Source organism: Hydra viridissima, unplaced genomic scaffold (assembly GCF_058129835.1).
Source record: "Hydra viridissima isolate aposymbiotic clone 2 unplaced genomic scaffold, HvirCarnegie_v1 scaffold_10, whole genome shotgun sequence".
NCBI classification, from domain to species: Eukaryota; Metazoa; Cnidaria; class Hydrozoa; order Anthoathecata; family Hydridae; genus Hydra; species Hydra viridissima.
In genome coordinates this window covers 7,092,392-7,120,048 of record NW_028324309.1, presented here as the reverse complement: position 1 = coordinate 7,120,048, position 27,657 = coordinate 7,092,392, and the positions used below count along the sequence as shown (strand labels likewise).

At 28.8% G+C, this 27,657-nt stretch overlaps 1 protein-coding gene, 1 long non-coding RNA gene and 1 pseudogene across 4 annotated transcripts; 2 read left to right on the top strand and 1 right to left on the bottom strand.

Moving 5' to 3' along the window:
- Positions 1 to 2,515: 2,515 nt before the first annotated feature.
- LOC149882922 (ranBP-type and C3HC4-type zinc finger-containing protein 1-like) lies at positions 2,516 to 27,450 on the bottom strand. The gene is made up of 11 exons (XM_090099680.1): positions 27,214 to 27,450; positions 26,542 to 26,722; positions 25,602 to 25,754; positions 23,713 to 23,951; positions 18,970 to 19,177; positions 17,659 to 17,828; positions 17,403 to 17,584; positions 15,491 to 15,599; positions 15,016 to 15,294; positions 2,844 to 2,987; positions 2,516 to 2,662 (listed from the first exon to the last, which is right to left on the bottom strand). Exons 1-11 carry the CDS (start codon positions 27,352 to 27,354, stop codon positions 2,582 to 2,584), a joined length of 1,887 nt encoding a protein of 628 aa, XP_089955806.1. The 5' UTR covers positions 27,355 to 27,450; the 3' UTR covers positions 2,516 to 2,581.
- On the top strand, positions 4,155 to 10,344 carry LOC149882923 (uncharacterized). 3 transcript variants are annotated; one of them, XR_016456607.1, is made up of 4 exons: positions 5,029 to 5,222; positions 9,010 to 9,106; positions 9,205 to 9,521; positions 10,216 to 10,344. It is a non-coding gene; the product is annotated as an uncharacterized LOC149882923 (long non-coding RNA). The 3 variants fall into 3 exon arrangements; XR_016456606.1 differs by lacking the exons at positions 5,029 to 5,222; positions 10,216 to 10,344 and adding an exon at positions 4,155 to 4,224 and having other exon boundaries at positions 9,205 to 9,798; XR_016456605.1 differs by lacking the exon at positions 10,216 to 10,344 and having other exon boundaries at positions 9,205 to 9,798.
- LOC145189092 (uncharacterized) lies at positions 5,709 to 8,921 on the top strand (annotated as a pseudogene).
- Positions 27,451 to 27,657: the final 207 nt, after the last annotated feature.

The window sequence follows — 27,657 nt, the reverse complement described above, 5'->3', positions numbered from 1 at the left end:
TAAAATTAAAACAATCCACTTTTGTTAAATATTTTCTTAGATGTGTGTGTACGTCAGTGACGTATCCAGGGGTATATAAAATATTAGACTATCAAGGTTCAAAATTAAACAAGATTTAATTAGCGACTAGGCATTGTGATGACATCTGCAAACATTCCACCGAATCCCTAATCTGCTAAACTTATAAGTATTAAAACAAGAGTAAATTCAATTGTTGTAGCAACTGTTGCTGCGATTAGACTTTGTTATGCACAAGCTTGTGAAGAGTTGCCTTTGGAATATTGTATGCCTCTAAAACTTTAATGAATGATATTTCGTCTTTTTTTGATTTGTTCTACTGAAAGTTGCAATTGTTTTTCAAGTAAGTTGTTTGAGGTTTACAAAGGTAAATACGAGTCACTTGTTATAAAATTTTTTTGGAAAAACACTAAAAAGTTTTGATTAGTAAAGTTTTATTACTTTAGCCACGCTCATCTAAATACATGTGAGAGCAGTTAGCATGTTCACTTTTCCCCCAAACCCCTATAAACATTTACTAGCAAATTCAAGTTTCTTTTTTTTTTTTTTTTTTATTTACCTCTACCCAAGTTTACCCTTTTCGTATTCATTTTTAATGGTGAAAAATAAATCTTAGAGGCCTTTTTCTAATTACAACGTTATTAAAGTTCTTGCACAAGTTCTAAACAACGTTAAGTTGGTAAAATCTTGGAATTGTGATCGTGGATGATTCTTTATTCTTGAAATTATTAACAAATGTTAAGTGCTAATGTTGTCCTGAAATTTCATCGTGCGTAGCTCAAATTCAGAACTATTTATTTTAGGAATTATTCTTTCCTCTTTATAAAAAAAATTTTAAAAAATTGGGAAGAACGTTTTTTCGCATGTTTCTTTCGCAGTTCATCACACTTTCATGTAATAGTTTAATACATTTCAATTCTCTGAGAATAAACACATCATAATCACTCTACAACATAATCACTATTATTACCAACAATAATTCTCCATTTAATAGGCAAGGTTCCATCCTTGTAGAAGCTGCCAGGCTGCGCCTCGAAAAATTAACAAATGTAGGTTTCGAGTTCGCAAACATCATCTAAGCTCTACTCTGACATGTAAAATTGCAGGGCTCTACAAAAGGTGAAAGTCTCTTGGAGTGACACCTGGAGATAATGTGAGTGGGGCAAGATTTCTTATTCTATCTCTATAAGGTTAAGACATGTTAACTTTGCCTTGTGTGGCCGCGCATTGTAAAGCAAGAAATAAATCTTTTGATGCTTTAGCCGCGTTTGGCCTCTTTTTTGCCAGAGCTTTTCCAGTTGTTGACAGTAATAGTCGTTATGGTGGTCTAGGGAGGAATAAGCTAGAAATGTACAATACCATGTACAGTAGCGTGTAAAAGTTTAAAAACACCAAATTTTTTGCAGTTTTTTAAAACATAGCTTTTCACAAACTTTCTCAAATCAGTTGAAAAAATTTACCAAATGTTCTTTACATTATTACAAACCGGAAAATTATACAACTTATAATACAAACCGCAAAAATTACAAATTATAAAGTTATTTAAAATTTAATCTTTTTTTTAAAAATCTTCCGTTCTAAAGTTTTGAAAAAACTGAACTTAGATGAAAATTCATTTCAAAAATTATTAAAATGTTAACTTTTCAATAAGAGTATTTGGTGGCATATCCATTTGCCTTCAAAACAGCATCACGGCAACGAGGCATTGAATCAACTAAATTAATGAGAACATCCTGAGGAATGTTATACCAAAATTCTTTAATCAAAGCAAATAAATGATCTTTGGTTTTTTACCAACTAATTGGCGGTCGGTGTTCCCCCAAAGGTGCTCAATAGGATTGAGATCTGGGCTCTGTAAGGGCTTTGATTTTTTATGATTTAAAGTAATCCTTAACAGATCCAGCACAATGATGATAATGATCTTACAACAAGATAATGCCTTTGGTCATTATCTTGTTGTAAGATCCATTTGCGAGTCATTTTGTTTTTTGCATGTGTCAGCATAACATTCTTCACGATGTCTAAATAAACTTTCTGCTTCATAATACCTTTTATTTGATGAATGGAAATCACATTATCACGACTAAAATATTGCCAAACCATAAAATTTCCTCCGCCACGTTTAACAGTAGGTAACTGATATTTTGGATTGAGTCTATCTCCTACTGGACGTCTGGAATACTCGATTCCGTCTCTACTGAACAGCAAAAACTGGTTTGTCAGAAAAAAGGACTTTCGATATTTTTGACTATTTTTTTTCACTTAAATTAACTTTGGTTATTTCAATAAAAATAATTTAATAAACTTTCTGTAACTCATAAATAACCCTTAGTAACAGGTCAGTTACTGAGGGTGTCTACTCTAACTTCAAATGAAAATACCTCCATCAATTCTTCCAGTACGAAAGATTTTTTCTCAAATTAAAATTTGCCCTCATACCTTATACTATACACCATACCTAAACAAAAGTTAAACAAAAAGATAAGATTAAAAAGTCTTAATCCAAAATTAATTTATTTTTAAAATTTCATTTACAGCAGTTAAAATCACAGGTGTAAAAAAACTAATGACAATTTCCACAAGTAGGAGTACAAGGTTCCAGGTTCAAACGACATTTGCAACCACCACTTGTATCACCAGGACCCTAGATAAAAATGTATTTTTAAGAAATCATTTAAATATTTTTTACTCTTCAAAGCACATGTAGACGATTTTGCCGTCAACTTTTTTGCTTGGAGCCTTTTTTTGAAACATGTTTATTTTCAAAAAATTTAACAAATTGCATACAGAAACTTAACTAAAATAGTAGCCTATGAAACAAATACCTTAGGGCCCCATCTAGGTCCTTTTGTAGCCCAACAAATCTCTGTCTTACACATCGTACATTTCAACCAATCACAGCCACTTTTTTTTTGAACCATTACTAAACAAGATGGGCACAACATGGCATCACCACGCTTGATCATTTCCTAAAGTTAGATAAGGCATATAATAAAGTGTATCATCATGGACCATCATCATAATCATGATGATCATGATCATCATCTGTTTGTGATAAATGTAAGACTCGGCTAGCTTTCGTGACCCAATAAGCATGATTTATATTATCTAGTTGGCTTACACTCTAGAAATAGCGTGTACTGACTTGAATCACATCCTACCAACGCAAGTTAAACATACAGGTAGGGTTTACTTAATCTGATTGCTTGGGAAGACATCTTCCATATCACCATGACGTTTCACCGTCAGATTGTAATATATATCCTTCTGAAAAGTCTTTGGTAAAATTTTCATTAATAATCATTACAGACCTTATCAGGAACGTCAACAACTTTTTCAGTAATGGGAAATAGTCAACAATTGGAATGTCTTTTAGATTGAACATAACTGCTTTAGTGGTGATAAAAAATGATGTTGCAGGTACAGTCGTTTGTCCACCATAAAAATTAGATAAATATTGATAATATAATGGTAATTCATTCATGTGTAAGGGTGTTGTGATTAATCATTTTGAGAAATTTTTGATTAACGATTAATTGGTTTTAAAAAAAACGATTAATCGATTATTAATCGATTAATTTATGAAAAATAAAAATAAAGTTTCTCTTTAATTACACAATAAATAGTATTATTATTTTTTTTAATATAAATTAATTTTGTTTTAAAGTAATAAAACATTCCATTGTAAAAGGAATGGTTATAATATTATAATAGTTAAAAGAGGCAAAGAATCTTAATTTATATAGTTATTGAAAACATAATAAGTTTTATAACTAATTCGTAATACATTAGTGAAAAACGTTTCAGAAGTTCAAATATAAGTTTTATAAAAAACTTTTAATATAAGTAAATTTAAATAACGTTTATTACATGTCCATTTTGTTTCTGTAAAAAATATGAGCCAAGAAAGCATAACGAATCAATAGTTTCATTATTTAAGGATGTTCTCAATTTACCGAGCAAACATGCTTTCAGCGGACCGTGATGCGTAAAGCCGCCGCCGGTATGCCGCTGCTGGCCCACTGTGATGCCTATCCGATGATGGACAGTTATCTCGATTTTGTGTTGGCTTACCACCGTTGGCTGAAAAACGGCAAAACGCTTCGTTGTGGATACGTTTTTAAATCGGCATGCCAGTTTCGGTAAACACATGGCGATACATTATTGTTTTGCCAACACCAATCCAGAATTGGCTTTCGGATAGCGGTAAGCTGTCGTTATAACACCAAAAGCAGGCATTTCAATTGAAATGCCTGCTTTTGGTAAGACTTAGATTGATCGATTTTTATATGGTGACTGTTTTATAAAAAATTCACTGATTATTACTTATTAGTGTTTAAATATATGCTTAAAATTGTTATTACATTAAATTTTTAACAATAGTTAACTTAATATTTATAACTCTGATAAAATTATATACTAAGGAAAACAGTAAGTATTAAATAAGATGTAAAAAAAAAATCAAATTAGTTTTTAGTCTTAAAATATAAATTATATGTATAAATTTATATTGAATCTATATCTATACTTTATATTATAAAATATAGCGATAATTATTGCTTATAAATATTAAAAGTTATATGATTTTAACATTGTTATAATCTTATAGCTATACTTTATAGTATTAAGTTTAGATATTTATATAAAGTATAGATATAGATTCAATATATATTTATAAGACTCAAAATTAAAAAGACTAATTTATATATATATATATATATATATATATATACACACACACACACACACACACACACACACACACACACACACACACACACACACACACACACACACACACACACACACACACACACACACACACACACACACACACACAGTCAGTTACAAAAGTTTTCGTACACCTTACAATTTAGAGAAAACACTTAATAAAAACCATTTTAAATGCAAAAAAATAATTTCATATCAAAGTAACAAGAATATATCGTACAAGAAATAAAAAATAATTAACTAAATAAAAATATTTATTTGTAAAACTGAAAAAAATTAATTTTTGAATTTATAATATGTCACAAAAGTTTTCCTACACTAAACAAAACTTGTAAAAAAAAAAAGAATATGAAAAATTAATCTTTAGTATTTTGTTGAGCATCCATTGGCATTTACACAAGCTTTTAATCTTCTGTTCATCGATGACAGTAATTTTTCGGTATAAGAAGACAGAATTTTATTCCATTCTTCTAGTAAGATATTTTTTAGCATATTAACATTTGTTATTCTATGTTTCCTGACTTGTCTGTCTAAATAATCCCACACATTCTCTATTTGGTTAAAGTCTGGTGATTGGGGAGGAGAATGCAGTTGTTTTGGAATATTGTAGAGCAACCATGATTTTACAACATAAGCAATGTGTTTTGGATCTCGATCCTGTTGAAATATCCAATTATTTCCAAACTTTAATTTAGCAGCATCTGATTTCAAATTATTTTTTATAATGTCCAAATATACCCAGCGATTTATATTATATGTATTTTTTAATATATACCAGCTTTAGTGAATAAAACAATTTATATAAATTTATATAAGTTTCAATAATGAGCTTTTGGACAAACATCAAGTTTTCCAATGCCATTAAATAAAGTTTTCCAAGGCCATTAAATAAAGTTTTCCAATGTCATTAAATAAAGAGGCATTTTTTAGTTCAGAAGATGAATAACATTTTAAAATAAAATAAACATCTTTATTTACAACTTGTTATGTTTATTTTACAATATTTAATATAATTTTAAATATTTTATTTTTTAAACTCACTGGAGTAAAGTATTTGTGCAATAAATATTACTGTTTCCATGTTTTTCATATTCATTCCCTTTTACTGTACTGTAAGATTGGGTGGCTTTGGCCCTACGGGATGACTTTAGCCCAATCAAAATTTTTGTTTAAAAATGGTTTAAAATCGATACCTCAAGGTATGCCGGTTAATGTTTAGTAGCAAACTGTGGGAAATTTATTATTTATTTAGTCTAACTTAGTTTACTTAACTCGAGTCTTTGTGATATTATTGTAAGTTGCACTTTAGAAGCACCTAAAATCCGAATTTTCTTAGGTGGGTAAACTTTTACATCGATAGCAGTACCTGGAGAAGGTTTTTTATTGGAATATACACTGAATTAATTTTAAATAATTAGTGTTTGATTCTATCTTGTTTTGAAAGCTTAACAGTTTATTACTTTTTTGCAATTGAGATTAAAAAAAAAAAGGTTGTCTTTGGCCCACTACATAGGGTGACATTGGCCCGGGCTAAAGTCACCCCATGTATTAGAGTAAACCTTTTTTAGTTATCATTTATAGATATTATGGTAGTTACTATGTTGGAATGAAAAATTTTGTAGTAGTAATGCAATAGAAAATCAGTATAACAGTTTGTATTAGTAAATAGCGAAATTTGTTTAGTTCTTAGTTTAAATATGCCAAAAAATTACAAGCCAAATCCTGGAAAAAGAAAATGTTACTTATACTTTAGAACAGTTAGACAATGCATTAAAAGATTTAAAGAATGGTTTAATTACTCAACGACAAGCAGCTTTGAAATACGATATACCAAGATCAACATTAAAAAATAAAATAAAACAGACATATCCTAAAAAGTATGGTGGTCAGCAAATATTTACATCAAAAGAAGAGGACATGTTTAAGGCATATGCAATAAAATCATCTGAGTTTAGTTTTCCTGTTGATAAATATGATGCAAGATGCATAGTAAAAGGGTATTTAGAGAAAAAAGGCATCATTATACCTCAGTTCAAAAATAATATTCCAGGTGGCGATTGGATTTGATCTTTTTTAAAAAGAAATCCAGAACTCACAGTAAGATTTGCAAGCAACATAAAGCGAAAGAGAGCAGAAATAGGAATGACTGTGATTGATAACTACTTTACAAATCTATCAAATGAAATAAGTAATATATCACCTGATAATATATGGAATTAAGATGAAACCAATCTCAGTGATGATCCAGGTAAAAAAAAAAATTAACAAAGCGTGGATATAAGTATCCTGAACGCATAATTAATTCTACAAAGACCTCGTTCTCTGTAATGTTTTGTGGCAATGGTAATGGTGAATTGCTACCACCTTATGTTGTTTAAAAGCTGAGTTGTTATGGAATACATGGATGGAACATGGGCCACCAAAAGCACGTTATAACAGATCAAAAAGTGGTTGGTTTGACTCAACATGTTTTTAGGACTGGTTTTTCTCTTTACTTCTTCCAAGACTTAAGAAGGCTCAAGGAAGAAGTGTCATTATAGGTGATAACGTATCTTTACATTTGCTTCTCTTCCTAAAGATGAATTTCCTAGACTTTTAGACCATTTAATTACCAACTTAATGAACATGGGAATGATAACCTTAGAGCTGGTTTTTGCAAAACTGGAATTTTTCCATTAGACAAATCTCAAGTGCTTTCATGACTACCATGTTGTAATGTTTAGACTCAACTACTGATTTAGTAAGCCAATCATTTTTAGATCATTTATGTAAATCACTGGATGATCCCTCAGATGGTTCTAAAAAACCAAAGTGATGTAAAGTATATGCTGTCCCAGGTAAAAGCTTATGTTCAACAGATATATCATCTTGTGTTATAAATGAAAATAATGTAGATACACCTATCAGTATTATAAATGCAATTGAGACCAACAACATTGACTTTGCTGGCCCAAGTACAAATACTGGAACTACTGAGACTTCTAATCTAATTTTTGCGGATGTAAGTTTAGTCGTAGAAAGTCATACAGAATCTTTAGATCATTCAGCATTAGGCAAAAAGAACTTTCAAAATATTGATAAAACAAAAAATGTTTGTAAAAAGGAGAAATTGTTAAATCTTGTAGAGAATTGTTATGTAATTGTTAAATGCAACGGAGAGTTAAATCCTGGACAGGTTTTTTTTTTCATTTTGAATTATTTATATTTAGCTAATCAATTAGTAAACTATATAACTAATTATTTTGATAACTAATATTATTTAATGTAATAACTATTGAATAATTTTAAAGTAACTTTGGAAATTTTTTTTTCTGCAGTTGAAAAAATTAAGAAAAAATGGAGCAGAAATAACTATTATGAAAAAAAATGGACTTAACTGGAAATGGTCACTACCAACAGTGCAACTATTTTTTCCCCAGTCTGAAATAGTCGATTTTATTGAGGAACCAAAGAAAATTTTGAAAAGAGGAATTTATTCAGTTCCAGAACTTTTTTACTAAATTTTTTAAAACATTTATTAAGCCATTTTTGTTTACTTTATACCTAAACTGTTTTGTTTACTTGGTACCTATACTTGTTTAGCTTGTACCAATATTTTATTTACTGTGTACAAGAACTTTGTTACTACATCTTTTTTTGTCACTTTATTTTTGTAAATTTATTTTCTTTGCCTAAATATTGTTGTTTTTATTGTTGTTTTGCTTCCTTTAGTCCCTTTTTACAGGGTTGGGCCAAAGTCACCCTAACACACAGGGCGACTTTGGCCCACCATTTAAACCACCCAAAAGATACTTCAGGTAAATAATTTTCAAATGGGAGACAGATAGTTCTAACTGTCCTTTCTATGTACTTCTAATAGTACTTAGTGTTTGAGGAAATAATTGTGGCTTTCATGCAATAGACATTAAGGTGCAAAATGGGCCAAAGCCACCCAATCTTACGGTAACCACTTGTATATGAGATTGTTAATGAGAATTTAAATTGATCGTGATATTAAATGTTACCAGTGAATAAAGTAAGATAGATTTTATTATTTTAATGTTATTTGTTTCAATGTTGTTTTTAAAAGAAATCCAAAATATAAGTTGTGGAGTTTGTCTACTATTTGAAAAAATTATATACTTATTTACTAAACCATTTTATTTCAATCAATTATTTGGCTTTCTTTATATTTTTTCAAGGTATTTTCATAGTATATATTTTAGTTCATCAAATTATATTTTTATTGATGTGTTCTGTCTCTGATTCATTCTTTTTCAGATCTGCACTTGTGTCTTAGCCTATGGTTTGCAAAAGGTTCACCATTGCCCTTAAGTTGCTGTGGGTTTCACAGTTTGATTTCCAACCTGGCATATAAGTATATCATTTTTAAATACTATTTTATTTGTTAACTTAAAATTAAAATTAAAGATAATTTTTTTAATGAAACAACAATTTTTTTTTATTGTTTATTAGCCCCTCAAGCTTATTGGAAGGAATCGGTATACCAGGTAGAGTATTTAAGGTTACTGTATATGAAGTTTTATTTTTAAAAAAAGGCACGAAATATGACTTTATTTTTATATAGTTTTTTTTAAAGATGTTTCCTTAGTTAAGATAATGTAGCAATGTAATTAAGCAATGTTTTTGTTGTTTTTATGTTTTAAATTATGCTTAAATAATAAAATTAAATTTGTATTTATTCAAAGAAGATAAACTTAGTATCTGGAGTTATTTGTCAATAACTGATGATCAGATTATTTTAAACAAAAACGTTTTTAAGGGCTGAGAAGGTAAGTTTATTATCTTTGTTGTAATAGCTCTAAACTTAACTGTTTCAATATTTTCATTATATATCATTGTCTACTTTCAGGTAAAAGTTAGAAGTCTGTAGACTGCAAAGTAAATCGATTTTCAACACATTATGGCTTTCCGAGTATATTTAGTTTTCGATTGAAATGAGAATAAACTAAACTTAAAGATATGTTTAAAATTAACTATTTATTTTATATTTTATATTTTAAACGTTCGCTAAACGCAAGTTAAACAATAACCTATAGATACAAATATTTTATATATTCTGTTTTAAATAAAAAAAAATTATTGCGACTTTAATATTCATATTGTAATTGTAAATTGCAATCTTAAAATGATTTTTATTATAACTTCTGATTATTCTTTTTGTTCACCGAGCTTAAGCGTTGCCACGTATGACCTAATGATTTACAGTTGGGGTAGTGTTTTTTTGGTGCAAGGAGAATTTTAGTATAATAAATTCGTATTTAATGGCTATATACCTATGCACAAAGTCAAAAGGTATTTGATGTGCCTTCCAGGCATCGGCAGGATTTGCCATTTTTTTATGAGTAAAAATTGCGCTGAAAGATATACACAATTTTGCTAACGATAATTGCGTTCTATTCAAACAAAAATACAAAAAAAATATGTATATCAATGCATTCAAATCTTAGTCAAAACTTATTATAGGTCCTATGCTATTCCGCTATCGCTTTATCATCGGTTTGCCGCTGACGGACCGTTGTTCAAAAGTTGTCGATTTGCCGCCATCGGTCCGCTGCCGAACCGCCTGCAGCTTTCCGCTAACGGACCGATGTAAATACGATATGCAAGCCTACGCGGCAACGCAGCGAGCGGCCGACGTTGACACGGCATAAGTGCTGACAGTGGTCCGTTGTCGGTCCGCCTGCTTAATGTTTGCTGGGTAGTTACAAAAAGCCCTGCCGCACTAAAACATCTTTCAGCTTCGACGGACGATGGTGGAATAGTTAACAAAGCATTGTACATTTGTTCAAATAAATGACTTCCACTTCTTTTGTTAATTTTTTCAAAAATGCTCATTTCTTTTTTAATAGGTAAAGCGTTATTTTGAAAATTTACTACAGTTGAAAAATTGGTATTTTTCTTTGACAAAACACGATTCAATTCTTCTTTTTTTGTTATGTTTTCAGTACATTCGTATGTAGCCTCATCTTCTCAATTTAAACTATTTTCATTAACATTCTCATCAATGAGAAATAAACGATGAACAATTTCTTTAATTGTTAGAGTAATTTCGTTTCTTGTTGATCGTTTTAATATTGCATTTTCTTGTGTAAGTGCTTTTAGATAAGTGTTGGGATCATCTAAATATTCTAACAAGCCTTCTACATTAACAATTCTACGTTCAAATTTATATTTAATTCTACGTTCATCTTTTACTTACTGTTTCATAGAATTTCAATACAGTTTCACTTGATTGAGTTTTCAATTTAGAAAGTAGAATGTCAAATATTTTTAAAGCATCAGTTATATATAAATCTCGCCTTCCCAATGCAAGTGAACTTACCTCAATGATTTCTAATGATTCTACAATTTCCTCAACCTGCTTAATTTCACAATTTGTTTGATATAAATGAATAACTGACAAATTTATTAGTACTGATTTTATTATTTCTTTCAACTCCAAGAACCGCTTTAACATTGCCAACATTGAGTTCCAGCGTGTACATACATCAATTATCATCATTTTTTTCTTTCTCAGTTTTTCTTGACACTCTCTTTGCAGAAAATCATTTTTTACAGGCGATTTTCTAAAAAAAACGAGCAATTTTTCTAATCTTATTTATTGCTCATGAAAAATCTTGAACAAATTCGATTTCATAATTGCCAGGAGCTACTTCAACCCAACTTTGTCCTTCGCTTTTTTCAAAATCTTCCTCATCATCATCACATTCGTCACTTATTGAAGAGTTATCAAGTTCTGTTTCAAAATATTCGTTATCAGGTTATACTAAATTTGTATGATCAGCATATAAAACATCTACCACAACCAAATGTATCCCATGACTATGACAAATTTGATGATAAATACCCATCAATCTCCCATTTTTTTTATTACAGACGATTCATCTGTTATAATAGCGATTATGTGGTTTTTGAGCTGCAGACCGAACTTGCCTAAACAATTACTAAATCCAGTGTCAACGATCCGGTGTATAAAGACGGAAAAACTTTAAAGTGCTTTTTTTTATATAAAACCTTATCCTAATAAAAAAAAGTCGATTAATCGTTCTAATTTTTCAAATAATCGATTAATTAATCAAATCAAAAAATAAACGATTAATCGATTAATCGATAACAGCCCTATTCATGTGTAATTGACAAACCAGCAATTTTTCTCAATATGTCATTGTTGTTACCGGTATTGTTGTTTGTTCCATCACCTAATATTGTTTGAAAAGTGTCTATAGGTTTTTTCTTTTAGGACTTGTATGATCTCATTGACAACATCATTAGCTTGATTGCTTTCTGGAACTACATGATAAATATATCTGTTTTCTGGAAAAGAACTATAACATAGTGCTCCTCTTTCATACTTCTATGACATTTGATATCATATCACTAGAGCCATATTCTATTTTCCATCAAGTGCAATACACAGCAGTTTCTTCACCTCATCAATATACAACTTAATCTCTTGCTCTCTCTAAAACTTTCTTTGTTCTCTTTATCTTACTAGGCTAAATATATATATATATATATATATATATATATATATATATATATATATATATATATATATATATATATATATATATATATATATGTGATATGTGGACAAAATAATAGTAGTGTGATTAAAATTAACGAATTAATATTATTATCTTTAAACAGTTATTGAAAATGAAATTGTAATACTGGATTATTAATTAAATCGGTGTGAGATGATAAACTAATTAGTAAAAAATTTTAAATTTTTGCTTTTATTTATAATAATTATATAAGTATAAAAAACAGGTTGGACATAATAATAGAAGTATTAATTTATATAATGTTATATTGCAAATAATTTATTTTATCAACAAAAAAAATGATATAAATTTAATTAAACAATAATTAATATTTAATCGCATGCCCCCGGTTTTTTATCACAACTTTGCATCTATTCGGCATTAAGTTAATCAAATTTTGACAACGTTCTAAAGGAATGTTGTTCCAAGCATTCTGGACAACTTGCCATAACTCCTGCTAATTTTTTGGTTTTTGACTATAAACTGCCTCTTTTACATCCGTCCAAAGGTTTTCGATCGGATTGAGATCCGGTGACTGTGCAGGCCAATCCATAACTGCAACCCTATTCTCGATGAACCAACTTTTTACCCTGCGACTGGTATGCTTTGGGTCGTTGTCCTGCATATAAACCCATCCTAGGGGCATATCTTCTTCTGCATAGGGCAACATGGTATTTTGTAATATTTGAAGGTATATGTCTTGGTCCATAATACCATCTATCTTATAGATTGGCCCTACGCCATAATAAGAAAAACAACCCCAAATATTTATTTTTGCTCTGCCATGTTTTACAGTTTTTATGGTGTATTGCGGTTTATATGCAGAGTTAGGTGGCCTCCTTACATACATCCTGCGTCCACTTGACCCAAATAAAACAATTTTGCTTTCATCAGACCACAAAATAATACGCCAATTTGAAACAGGCCAATCTGCATGCGTTTTTGCAAAATGTAATCTTGCTACCACATGCCTTTTTTTCAAAAGGGGAACTTTTCTTGGGCTTCTGGCGACTAACTTACTTTGTACTAACCGCCTACGTACTGTTCTCGAAGAAACGCTTAAATTTAAATCTTCTTTAATATGGCGGGAAGTTACAAAAGGATAGGGAACAACAGCACGTTTTATCAATCTGTCTTCATGTTCAGTCGTTTTTTGTTTTCAGCCCCTTGTTTCGCCTACATTTTTCCATTTTAGAGCATTTCTAATCATCATAGGAGAACAACTTAAAGTCTCTTGAATAAGTTTGTATGTTTTCACTTCTTGTTTTAATTTAATAATTAGGTGTCTCTTTTCTGCACTACAATGCTTTGCATGACCCATAATTTCTATTTATAAAATAAATTTATACGATTATTTTATATATTTCATTAAATTAACACTAAAATTAATCTTACCTTTAATTAGTCTTACTAAAACCAAATAAACAAAAAGCTAATATAAATAAATTGATGGGAAACAACAGATATGTTATTTTAACCTACAAATCTAGATATGTTCGTATATAAAATTCGGGACTTCCCTAAAGTAATTTGAACACTGTTACCAACATTTTTTACTCCCATTTCATTATTCAGTGTTTGTATTACTGTTATGCCTAAATTTATTAATTCATATTTAAATTTACATAAAATTATTATCACAAATCATTGTTTTACTAGCCACTACTATCATTTTGTCCACAACTGTTATAAAATAAATGAAATGAAGCACTCAACTGTTTGCCGCAAAATGAAGTTCTGATTAAATCATTCAAAAAGTGCACTTGATACTTAAGAGACGTTTGTGGATCTCTCTCCTTCTAACTGGCTTTCCTAGTTATATCAGGTTCGAATACTTGTTTCAGGAACTCATGTTGTTGCATTGCTGCATGTGGTAAAAAACTTGGTTTTATGCTCAGTCTTTATTCAAAATTCAAGAAAAGAGCGTTCTTTTTAATAATTTACAGAGAAATTCATACTATTGCTTGCAGGAAAACTCCCTGCAAGCTGTAGGATAAGAATTAGGACATAAGAGGACCTTTTAACTCCAGGATCCTTAAACTTAGACTTAAACTCAAGTTCTTCCATAAATGTTTAAATTTTAAGTCAAAATCAATGATGAAAATCAAATTTTACACGTTGGGTACAACTCGTTTCTCTGGGTGAGATTAAGGTTGAATCTCCAACAATAGCTTGCAAGACTTTGGCTGTGCTTAATGAGCCAAATAAATCTAAGGAAAAACTCTACCTTCCTGATATATGCAGTTCAAATCTAAATCTCTTAAAAGAGCAGTAAGGCTAATCTCTCCTAAAGAAGTTAAATGGAAAAGTAAAGCGACACAAATGATCCTGACAAAAAGTCAAAAAGAACTAAAAATACATGCCGCTTTTTCTAGATTTTTTTTTTCCTTTTCTTTAACTGAATGCTAAAAGAACTCTAGGAGAAAAGGTTCATTTTGTTCTTAACATTTTGTAGACCTTTAAAAACAAAAGTTCATTAAAAAAAAAGATGAGGTTAATAACAATTCCTAAAAAATGACTTAAATGAGAATTAAGTTGAATTTAAATTGAACTCAAATTTTTAAAAGCGTTACTACATAATACAAAAGATGTGCATGCAAGTAGTTAAGTATGTTGTAAGTAGTTATGTATGTTTTACGTAGTTATGTATATTGTAGGTAGTTATGTATATTTTTATTTTTTTTTCACAGAATTTTAGTATCACAAAAAAACTTACATCAAACATTTGTTGAGTTTTTTGAGCATTTTCATCATTCTGAGCTTTTATTTTTAATTCCTCTTGATATTCTTTGCATGTTTTCTCAGAGTGAATAGCTCTGCAAGTAAGACAGTTTTTGCTCTTACATATTTGGCAATCAAAGAAGTTTACATCATCTTCATAAATACACCAACCAACACAATTTGGTGTACGGCAATGAAAGCTATTTGGATTTGAGCTTTCTGCTACTCTCAAACTGCGTTGCAAGAACTTATCATAATCTTCTGGGTTCAAAATCTAAAGAAGAAAAAAATGATAGACAATTATAGCATCATGGTAACTTTCTTATTAGGATTTTGCTATTGCTTTTTGTTGCTTGTTCTATTGCTTAAGTTGCTTTTATTTCAAACTCAGATTTAAATAAATTTGAGAAAACTCTTTTCTAATAAAAATTTTTTTTTTTATAAAATAAAAAATCTAAATCTTTTTTTACCTCTTCAATTTCCTGATGCGTGATATTTGCAGGACAAGCATATGTATCATTGTATGGACAATCAACCTCAGGATTGTCACTTTTATTTATTGTCTCCATTAAGCAAATTCTAAAAATTATTCAAAAACCTAATGTAAAGTATGTTCTTGTGTTACAAATCGAGGATTGAATAAATATTTTGTTTTAGTTCTTTAAAAAGGTTTAACTATAACAAAAAATTAAAATTTGTTATTAAAAGGGCTACCAACATTTTTATTGCATCTTTGATAGAAAGAAAAACCTCAGTTTAAATTTATTTTCTTTAAAAAAACAAAAAACAATTGCATATGAATATTATTGAGAAAATCAAATATTTATTTCTCCTAACAAATCAGTAAATGTAAGTTTTAAAACACTTTAAAATTCAAATTTTAATTGTTTGCATAGATAATTATGAGACCAAAAATTGCATTTACTGGATTTTTTTTCCTTATATGCTAGTCAAAATGAAAGTTAACAAGTTGATTGTTCTCACCCCTTAGATTTATTCTATTATATATCAGAGAAATCCACATAAAAATTCAAGGCAATTAAACACTGATGCATAGCACAGCATAAAATGAAATGATAGCCCTCTCAGCAGAACTATTGCTAACTATCATAGTAGAAAATATAGAGTAGAAACAGCATAATAAAACTTCTTATAATAAGGATAACTTCATTCTAAAAGAAGCTTTGGTAGAAATAGTTGTGCTCTTTCTTTTCAGTTCCATAATTCTAAATAATAATTCTAAATATTCCATAGAACTAAAAAAACAACTCTGTGATAAATAACGAACTTACTTATGAAACTTACTGATTTAAGATTAAGCAGAAATTTGACAACCATCTAACAAAAAACCTTAAGAACAATTTTGCCTTTTGTTTTAAACTTAAACTTGTGTCTTTTACTTTTTAGATTTTTCCTGAATTCTATTTTTTTTTTTTTTTGATTGTGCTTATCAACTTTTAGACTTTTTACTTCTTCTTCATTTATTGGCTTCTTCTTGATTAATAGAAAACCTGGTTGTATTATCCTTATAATATGAGGTTTTTTAAAACCAACCAATTTTGTTCTTTAATGTTTATTTTGATTGCTCAACAATTATTTTCTTGATAAACTTTTTTTATCCTTTTTTAATTGCCTACTAATCATTTTAAAAAGAGATTTTTTAAGGAGAGATTAAAAGATTTTAACTTGGAAAGTAAATTTCATGCAAAGCACACGTTACACTCAAGTTTTGAATTTTCTTCTCAAATTGAAAATTTTGTCAAACTCATTCAATGCTTCATTTTCACTTTCAATTGACCTTCCTGAGCAGAGTGCATCTCATACATCAAATAGCAATAATCAAATTTAACCAAACTTGTTCTGACACTTTTACCACAACTTTTTATGACAACTTTTATATGACACAGAACATTTTTATGGCATACAACTTTTTATGAGCATTTTTTCCATTTTGAAATAAAAACAGAAAACTCAATAAAAATCACAAAAATGTTCCTGATACCCTGCATCAATAAAGTTGTAAAAAGTTTTAAATGTGTTAAACAATATTAAAATTAAAAGTATCAACACATGTGTTTGCCATGTCATAACATATGAAGAATTTGTTAATGTTATTGATCACAAGTAACCTCTAAATATGCTCCAATAAGGTTTACCAAATTAAATTTTTAAATTATTCCATATGTTTTCCCAAAACAGATCTAGTTTACTAAAAATAGAGTACTCAAAAACTTTTCTCTTTGGCCTCTTTTTTTCTACATACAAAGCATCCTAGTTAATATTTAAACATACAATCATCTTTTATATCTTTGAGTTTCAAATATTCTAATAATAATTTTTTTTTTTTGTAAAAAATTTGCAATAAGAAACCAAACATCTTACTTGCAAAATGTGTGAAGACACTCTCGAAGTACAACCCCATCTCCTTTTTCTACATCAGTAAAACAAATTGGGCATTCAAACGATTCTTCATTTTTTAACAACTTCATTTGCATTAAATCATACATAGCTTGGTAATTATTCTCAGCTTCTAATCTTTCTACCACCTTGCGTTCTTCTTCTGACTAAGTGGAGTAAAAGCAAAATGTATTTATGCCTTTATGAACAACAGTTTACATCATTTTTATTTTAATTTTACCTGCTGAGTGAGCTTCTCTGCTTCTTGCTCCTTCATTAACCTAAATAATTCTTCGGGAGGTAAAACAAACGTTTTAGGAACAATGTAGTCTTTTGGGCGTTCAGTTGAGCAAACCATGCATCCAGGAATTGTTGGGATGTTATAATATGTACACTGAGGACAAACCCAACCTTTAAAAAAGTATTTTACCTGAGGCTAATGTCAGTCTTAACATCTGCCTTCACATATGACCACTAAAACTTTGTGAGTCAAGAAAATTAATTTGAAAATTGACAAAAGACTTTAAAATGCAGCCTTCCAAGACAGCACATCCTTCCTCAAGTATCAAAAATCAGAAAAAAAAAAGTTATTGAAAAAAAGATTGAAATTTTAACAAAATAAATTAAAAAAAATAATTAAAGCAATTAAGTCCTTTTGAAATTTGCATAAAATATCATACTTTAGATGAAATGGTTTCAAGCAAAAGATAATGAAAATTGCAAAATGTAAAAAATCTCCTCTTACCTAGAATATTTTTACTTGTTTCTGAACTAAAAAAATTTCTCAGTAGAAAATGAATGAATACAATTTCAAATCAATAAAATGCAAAAAGAAAGTTTATAAATTGCTTTTGAAACTTTTTAGTCATAACTTAACAAATTTAAGTATTTGGCTTTTCTTAAGAAAAGTACAACTTCATTCCTAGAAATTGAATTCTTTTGTTTAACCTCCCAACTTTTTATTTTCTTAAACAATTGAAATGAGTGTTCAATGGTTCATGGTCAGTGAGCTATAGTTTTAAAATTATAATTATCTAGAGTGTTAATGTCTGTGAAAACAAAAACTAAAAAAGATTCTAAGTAAAACTTGCAGAAAGATCTTTTACTAAAAAAATCAATAGAACATGAATAGCAGTCAGTAGAGGATGAGTGGCAACTGTGGCAAAGATAATATAGCATAGCTGATATAGTAAAGCTAATGGCATTCAGTAAACTATAATTATTGATCAATAGAGCACAAGATTTAGTTAATAAAGAAAAGATAAGTATCAACTAAAATAACATGAGTGACAATTAATAGATCATGATCATCAATCAATTAATCATAAGTGAAGGTCAATTAAACAATTTTATTTATCTTTACTCTACACTTTTTTCAAAAGTTGTCAATTACTGTCATAATTTTGTTTTCCTGCTAAGTGCCTAACACCTTAATTTTCTGATCTGCAGCTACAGATACTACTACTTCTAATTAGCAGCTGGTCTAAAAATAATTTCTGTAAGGAGCAAACTTAATGATATTAAGTTATTGATCATTAAATATTTCCTCTACCTGCAGAATACTTTTCCAAATGACTATCATCAGTTTGACTTGATTTTTCATTTTCACTAATGACATCATCTATTGGTACCAAATATAGAAAAATCTCTGTTTCTGGCTGTGTTACCCCATAGTTACACAACAACTCATCGTCTAATGCAATTCTCTTTTGAATAATCCAACGTTGGCACGAAGTAGGAAGTTGATATTCTTTAGCCATCTGACATAAAAATTCATATAAATATAAATTATTTTGTACAAGCCACACACTTTAAACCAATTATCTGTGATTACATTAAGTATTTGTTAATCAACTTACATTGAACATTTATAGAGAATGAAAACTTTTATAAAGAAAAAATCAATAAACAAAATGAATTTCATAAAAAGGGATATTTTCCTTTTTATTTACTTTTCCAATTAAAATTTTATTTTTGTTTTAGCTTTAACTTAAAAGTAAAACGTTTTTCAATAATTGCTTAGCAATTGTTTTATATCTTAAAATATACTTTATTGCATACATATAATTATATATATTGATGCTTAAAAACAATTTCTTTTTTAAACATAATATACATACATAGATACACAATACTTAGATACATAGATACGTAGATACATACATACATACGTACATACATACGTACATACCTACGTACATACATACGTACATACATACGTACATACATACATACATACATACATACATACATACATACATACATACATACATACATACATACATACATACATATATACATACATACATACAGGCATGCATACATACCACCATTTATTTCTATATGTTTCATATAAAACACATCAGTAACTGCCAAATGCAATCATTGTGCCAAAACAAATGGTTGGAACAAGGCAACATCTTCCCAAGTTTGACCATAACAGATACCCCATCTGTTGTGAGACAAACCATTTGTTTCCAATTTAGACTAAATTCATCTAACTTTCTTGAAAGCAACTTTTTAGCTTCTTCAGATGGAAGGCTACCATGTACTTTGATCAACCCCAAATTGTAAGATTTTCCTTCCAGATGAGCATTGACATTTGGAAGCCTTTGATTATTCACACTTGTATATTTATCAGCAGTCAAGCTAATATGTTTACCATGTAAATCGTGAGCTACTTCTTTTTTTAATTTTTATTTTGGAATTGTTTTGTAATCCTTTAGGGGATTAAGGTGTATATTGATGAATGATTTTCTAAGAAATTGAGAGTTAGTCATTGCATGAATGCTGAAGCCATCAACTGAAGGCAACCTGGCATATATTGATGCCATAGTTTCTCTTTCTACTAATTCTGTCATCTCTCTTTGCCTTTTTACAGGTAATAACATATTTTTTTCTTCAATCCTTTTCATTTTGTCATGTTGAGATTTTAAATTAGCCCTAAGCCCAGAAGTTGATCCGCCAGCACATTTAACAACCTTTTTACTTAAATTACACATGGCAGATTCTTGACCACATTTTGTAAAACTATACCAAACTGAAGACTTTTTGGTCGACATATTTCTTTGTTATTGAATTAAAGATTAATCAGTCAAAAGCATTTTTACATACAAGATTGTTAATAAATATAAAAGACTCATCTAAATAAAAATAAATGTTATAAAAGGTTTAAATTTAGTAAATACTTATTCATTAACTAATGATTCTATAAATTAATCTTTTATTTATTTCACACATTTAATTGAAAATTTTGTAAGCAAGAAACACAAAGGTACTCACAATAGATCATCATTTAGGGAAGACATTTTTTCAATATAATAAAATTTTTTTAAAATATCATTTAAAGCCAGTAATTACCGGTAATGGAAAAAAACTTACCGAAAACCGGTAATCCGAAATTCCAGTAAAATCACTGTGGAGCTTTTAAGTTTAATGGTGAGCCTTCTGGTTTTTACTAAAATCTTTGCACAAATGTTATTTGATTGTTACCAGTGGAAAGAATAAAGAAAAAGCATAATTGTGATTTTTCTATATAAAATATTTTTAAGTATATTTTGGAGGTTTTCTTTTTTATTCCAGACAGCGCCAGGTACTGACCAGCTAGTTTAATAATATTAACCAAACTTGATTAAACTTATCAATCAAAATCATAAGGATAACTATATTTTTTGGTCGGATCTGGCTAGCTAACACTAAGTCAAAAAGACAACAGATTGAATAAACGAACAAAAAAAAAAACCAGTTGTGTCAAAACATATTAATTACACTGGTCAACAGAAAAAATTTTTTTGGTGCCAAGAATTTGAAAACTGATTTTAGTTATTTGGTATGCTGAATTCAAATATGAAATCAGTTTTTTTCTAGCAGCTCTACTTTTTTAGATAAGTTCACTTTTAACTTTCGGTTCACACTCCATATTGTATTGTTTTTTATCGTTTGGCAGCAAACTAAAACTTTACTAGTTCTGAAGTAGTTGACTAGAAACATTTTTTTAACGTTATATTTGGGATTTTCAGAAATAAAATAAAATGAGTTCAGGAAGAAGAAGCTGTTTAAACAATCCTGACAGTTTTTGCTATATATGTGGCGAATACACATTCAAGGAAAACCAAAAAACTCTTAGTGATTTTATAAAAAAAGCTTACCTTGGCTACTTCAGTGTTAAACTTGGTGATCAAGATAAAAACTGGGCGCCCCACCAGGTTTGTAAAACATGTACTGAACATTTACAACAGTGGACTACCGGAAAAAGAAAGAACTTGAAATTTGGTATCCCAATGGTGTGGAGAGAACCCAAAAATCACGTTGATGACTGTTATTTTTGCATGGTAAATATTACTGGAATAAATTGAAATAACCGTAGCAAGTGGACTTATCCCGATCCATCTTCTGCTAGACGCTCGAGTCCTCATTCACATGAAGTGCCAACACCAACGTTTCACCAACTATCAGAACTCGAAGATGGACAATTTTCATCTGATCAGTATTCTGATAACAATTTAAATGAAGGGGATGGTGATTATGAAGGAATGTCATCAGTACCTCAACGTTTCAGACAGGAAGAGTTAAATGATTTGGTTAGAGACCTCAACTAGTCAAAATCAGCTTCTGAATTACTTGCTTCCAGATTGAATGAATAAAACTTGCTGGAAAGAGGAACAAAAATTACTTATTAGCGTACAAGAGAAAAGAATCTTTTACCTTTCTTCTCTCAAGAAAACAATCTTGAATATTGTCACGAAGTAAGAGGACTTCTGGAAAAAATGGGCTTAACAGAATATTTTCCACATGATTGGCGTTTGTTTATCGACAGCTCAAAGCGCAGTTTAAAATGTGTTCTTCTACACAATGGGAACAAATTAGGCTCAATACCGATAGCTCATTCAACAAAAATGAAAGAGGACTATAACACAATATCTTTAGTGTTGGAAAAGATAAAATACCATGAACATCATTGGGTCATATGTGTGGATTTAAAAATGGTAAATTTTCTACTTGGACAGCAAAGTGGTCACACCAAGTTTCCTTGCTTTTTGTGTCTTTGGGATAGCAGAGTTAGATCAAACCACTGGATAAAAAGATATTGGCCAAACAGAGAAAGCATGGACATTGGGAAAAACAATATCATTAATGAACCTCTAGTTGACAGAGAAAAAATAATATTTCCTCCACTGCACATCAAGTTAGGTCTAATGAAGCAGTTTGTGAAAGCTTTAGATAAAAATGGATCATGTTTTTTGTATTTAGTAGAAAATATGCCTCAGTAATGCCAACAGTAATCTGCCATCATATGATGGCAGATTACTGTTGGAGTTTGGAAAAAGACTGCTCCAAAATGTATTCAAGGATGGCAAAGAGAAAAAAATTTTTAAATGTTCATTAATTTATTATTATAATAATATAATTATTGTTACAGCTGAACATTTTTGTGAATATTTGTATATAAAAAGTGGAAATATTTTTAATAAAAATAATTTTAAACATTTAATTATGTTACATTGATTCAACTAATGTTAGTATATCATGTAAATGATTAAACCGATATATCTTAAAAACTAGAGCTCATAGAAAAAAACTAATGCTATATCTAAATTCAGGGCAAGAAATTCATATAGAATCAGCTAAAAATATCCTGGCATCAAAACAGCTGTTTACCAGTGTTATCAAATGCTCCAAAAGTTTGACCAGCTGAAGATTTTTGGAGAATCTTGGCTCAGCTGGTGTATAATGGAGGCTGAATTATAGCTTTATCACAGTATATAGCTATGAATTAAGACACAATTGAAAAAAATTAATATGAATATTGTCCAAACTATAATGAAAGGTAACTGTTATATATCAAGAAAAATTGAAGATAAAGAACCTTTTTCATTTTGTGAATATACAGCTTTGTTTGTTATGTCTTGAATTAAATGTTTGATAAAAAAAAAAATCTATAGATAGAAATAGATAGATATAGAAACAAATATTTTATTCTGTTTCAAAAAATTCAAACTAACTGTTATTACTCAACTCAATAATTGAAAAATTTTGCACACAAAACTGCAATAGTGGAAGTTAAGTTGATTTACTAGGAAGAAAAGTATTTTTCTAATTAAAATCTTTAACATTGTTTCCACCCAATAGTCCTTATTTAAATTGTTAAGTAATGAGACTCTTTACATGGTATTTTTCAAATTTTACTTTTTGTCTGTTCACATGTAACTTATAAACCAACTTCAAAAATAATAGAAGAAAATTTCATAAAGCAATTTACTGATGAAATTCATTGGAATGAAATTTTTCTTTTTACCTTTAACTTCAGCATTTTAATTGTTGTTTCAAAGGGATTGACAGATAAAGCTATAGTTGTTGGTTTGCCTTCACGACCTTCAATTTTTACATGAATCCAGATGTCATTGTGTGAATTTTTATTATCCAGCACATGCAAAGATAGTTTTAGACTTTTCTCTGCTAACTTTGCAATCAGATTTTTGGCTTCCTCTTTGTTTCCTAACTCAATAGCAGTTCTCAATCTATCACATATTAATTCTAAAAGTGCAAAAAGAAATCTTAGAAAAAAATATATATATAGTTAAACTAAATGTATGAAGTATATTCAGAGCTTGGAAGTTAAATTTCTAAACTCAAATAACCTATTATTTGAACATTATGGACTGATCTGTACAAAATGTCTGTACAAAATTTCTATTTACTTTTTTATTATCTCTACTAATTTGAATACCCAATCAAATTGTTATTCTCAGAATTATAAGTAAATGTTTGTTTAACACAAATTTCTAACAAAAGTAGTTTAAATTCAATTCATATTGCTTTGAGAGTATATAAAAACCAGTGTGTACTGCTTAAGTGTTCTGCTTTTAGAATCTTGCCAGTGTAACTAAGAGTATAAAAGAAAGAGGCCTTATGTTATTGGAGAAAAACAACAGACAACTAAGTTAGGAGTAAAGAAAAACACATATTAACATGGAATAATATAAATAATGAAATTGTTTTAATAAATATAAGAAAACTTTCAGGTCTTGTGTAGTAACTTGCGTTATTGTTTTTATCTTCTGGTACAAGACTGCTGTTCACAGATCTTTGTTATGGATAAATTAAAAATATTATATCTTACTAATGCGTTAACAATGTCTTACTAATGCCTTATTAAAAAAAAAACAAACCAGAAATCAATACAGATTCACAGAATGGTGTTGTTAATAATGATGACCTTCTCTTCTGGAAGATTTCAGTTAAAATCAACAGACTTATAACATGTTCTAGATATTTTGCAAATATCCATGATAATGCAAAATTATTGAATGCTGATATTGATATAATAGAAAATGGCCATCAGGTAGTGGCACTAAATTTGCAGCCAAAAGGTTGGTTCTGATATTGATAAAAGGTTTGTAGGTGACATTAGCAAAACTAAAGGTTTTGCTGGAAGTAAAAATTTGATTTTACTTTTTTAAAAAATTCTAAATTTCAGATTTTCACCCCATCTGAGTATTTGATCTCTCTGTCTGAGTGAGTAGCATTGTCAATATATATAATACTACTGACAATGCATATGGAGAAAGTGCAGAATTTCTTTTAAACAATTTCCCTTTTTTTTCTTTTCACAATGTAATTAAACCAATAAATTTTTGTTTCCTATTTAAAACATTTTTCTAATACAAGTACAATTACTTTCATGAATACTAAGTCATATATTGCATCATTTACATCATATTGCTTGACTTGCATCACATTGCTCTAAGAACTGCAATTTTACAATACAAACACATTAAATATACAGAAATAGATAATTAATTTGGAAAAAGTCTTTTTTGTTCTTAATAAATAAACATTCCAAAATTTTAGTGCTGATGTTCATATGATGCTCGAAGTATTATCTTACAAAAATGAAGAATTTTTTCATTAAACAGTAGTTGTAAGCATTTTGAAGCAAAAGTAAAAATAAAAACAAAAGTAAACATCTAACTTATTTAATAGCATTTCAGTAACTATCCTAGTCTTATTTATACCATGTATATATAACTAAACTGATATTAAGCTTTTCCAAAATATGAGTTACATAGAAGAACAATTTGAATTTCTTAAAATCATAAAAGTAGATTGGGTTTTGAAAACAAACTCTTCATTTATAATGTGAATAAATTTAGAATAACCAATAAAATAAAAACAATATCATACCATAGTTTTTTTGAGCAGTTGTATTTTCAAAAATGTTGTTCTCATGAGAAGCATTTTTTCTTGAAGAAAGATCTTTTGTTTCTATGTTGGGATTGCTAACATGCTTTTCTATTGATGGTTTCTTTGCAACTGGGCTATCCAATATCTTTGAAACTGAAATTAATAAAATCATTTTTTTACAATCATTTTTTGAATTTCAAAAACATCATGTAATGGTATTTACAACACTATAAATTAGATCAGATCAGCTAATTAGATTAGCTTTCTTTTTTATATGAGTAACAAAAAAAAAAGCTTCAAACAAGTTGTTAACTATATACTAAATTACTATTACATTACACCATAAAATTTAGGTATATATTTTTTCACAGTAAAGCTAAATGTTTCTTATACTTTAGAAAGCAGCAAGTAGTTTACCAACAGTTTTCAGAAAAAAAATTTTTTTTCCTGTAATTTCAAATTTTTTTAATAAAAAGTGTTTCAGTAATTTTTGATTCTTTAGTAAATTTGTTAATAAAATGAGAAAAGAATATGGTAAACAACTGTAGTTTGAATAATGAAGACCACTAATGCAATATTAATTGCAAAGCAAAAACAAAAAAATTGTTTTTGTATAAAATTGGAAATTTCTAGAAATACTTTAATCACTGATTGTGGCTCAAAATAATATTTTTTAGATTACATTAATTAAAAACTAAAAAGATACCGGAGAAAGGTAAATACTGCAGCACATTTAAACTAAAGGAAGGTCTATAATAAATGGTTATTAAATTAAATGTCAAAATGCTATAAAATATAATAATATAGCTTCATTCATCACTAATGTCGTGCAACTTTTTCATGGAAAAATTTTGTTCTGCTAGGCGATACAAAACTATAGAAAATATTATTTGATTATTGTACTTGTATTAAGGTTTTACACAAGAATTTAGGTAACTACCATTTCCTTTAAGACTAGTGCTGATTTTTTCAAAACAACTTTGAACTGCATAAGCATCCTGTTCATTGAAAACTTGCAATCCATAAACTCCTGAGGCTGTCTGAAACAGAAACTGTTTATTTGGTTGTTGATTGAAAAACAGAAAATCCAAAAACCATATTTCACCATATTGCCTATTTTCCTAAAATGAAATTTTAAAATGTTTCTTTGCGCCAAATATCATTAGTTCAATCATATCTGAAAAAATTCAAAACACATTTTGATTTCATAAATGATGATCATTACAACAGCAACTTTCATTCAAGTGTTGGAACAAAATCAACTTAGTAAGCTAAAGTAATAAAGATGAGCAAATTCAACAAAAATCTTAATTCAACAACAACAAAAATTCTAGTGCTAGGAGCTTTAAACTCACCAAACTATTGAAAGTTTATAGTTTCATTAATTGATTTCATTCCTTGAAATTAATTTAAAAGATTATAAATCTCTTAACAATTTTATCATCCATAAAATAAAGTTAATTACAAACACTTATATTAACCACATCTATCATTCCATACAATTTATTACACCATTTCTATTAAACATTTTTGCCATTCACACACTTATATCAGTTAAATTAATTGCAACATCCCTAAAAAGTAGTTGTAAAGTATATTTAAAAAAATATACCTGAACATTCATTATAGAAAGTTTGCTTGAACCAAAAAGAAAAATGGAACATAGGTCATTGGTATTGCAAAACAATTCCCAGGTTTTTGTGGTATGATTTAAATATGATGGCTTTCCCAAACAGAGTTGCTTTCTTTCCATTTTTAGATTTATTTTGCATTTGTTGAAAAATTGATCCAACTTTATTTTTATCTTCTTTTATAATGAGCAGAATATTTAACTGTTGTAAATAAAACTGTTGAAAAATGAAAACGTTATCTTAACTAGCATATTTTAACAAATTCAGTAAATATAATTTCCAACTTCATTTATTTAAATACATCAAAGACCTAAGACACTTTTTTGAAAAATCTTCACTTTTATTAGGTAAGTTAAATATGTTTGTATATGGATAATGAAGCACAAGAAAACTTGTGTTATTGTTAACAAAAATATCTTCAAATT

Bases quoted from the DNA above. Each gene is read 5' to 3' on its own strand.
- LOC149882922 (XM_090099680.1), bottom strand. From the start codon at position 27,354: ATGGAAAGAAAGCAACTCTGTTTGGGAAAGCCATCATATTTAAATCAT. The intron at 17,585-17,658 runs GTAAAATTAAAA...TACTCCACTTAG, and splicing joins CAGAGAAGCTCACTCAGCAG to TCAGAAGAAGAACGCAAGGT. The intron at 15,295-15,490 runs GTAAAAAAAGAT...TTTCTTCTTTAG, and splicing joins CGCATCAGGAAATTGAAGAG to ATTTTGAACCCAGAAGATTA.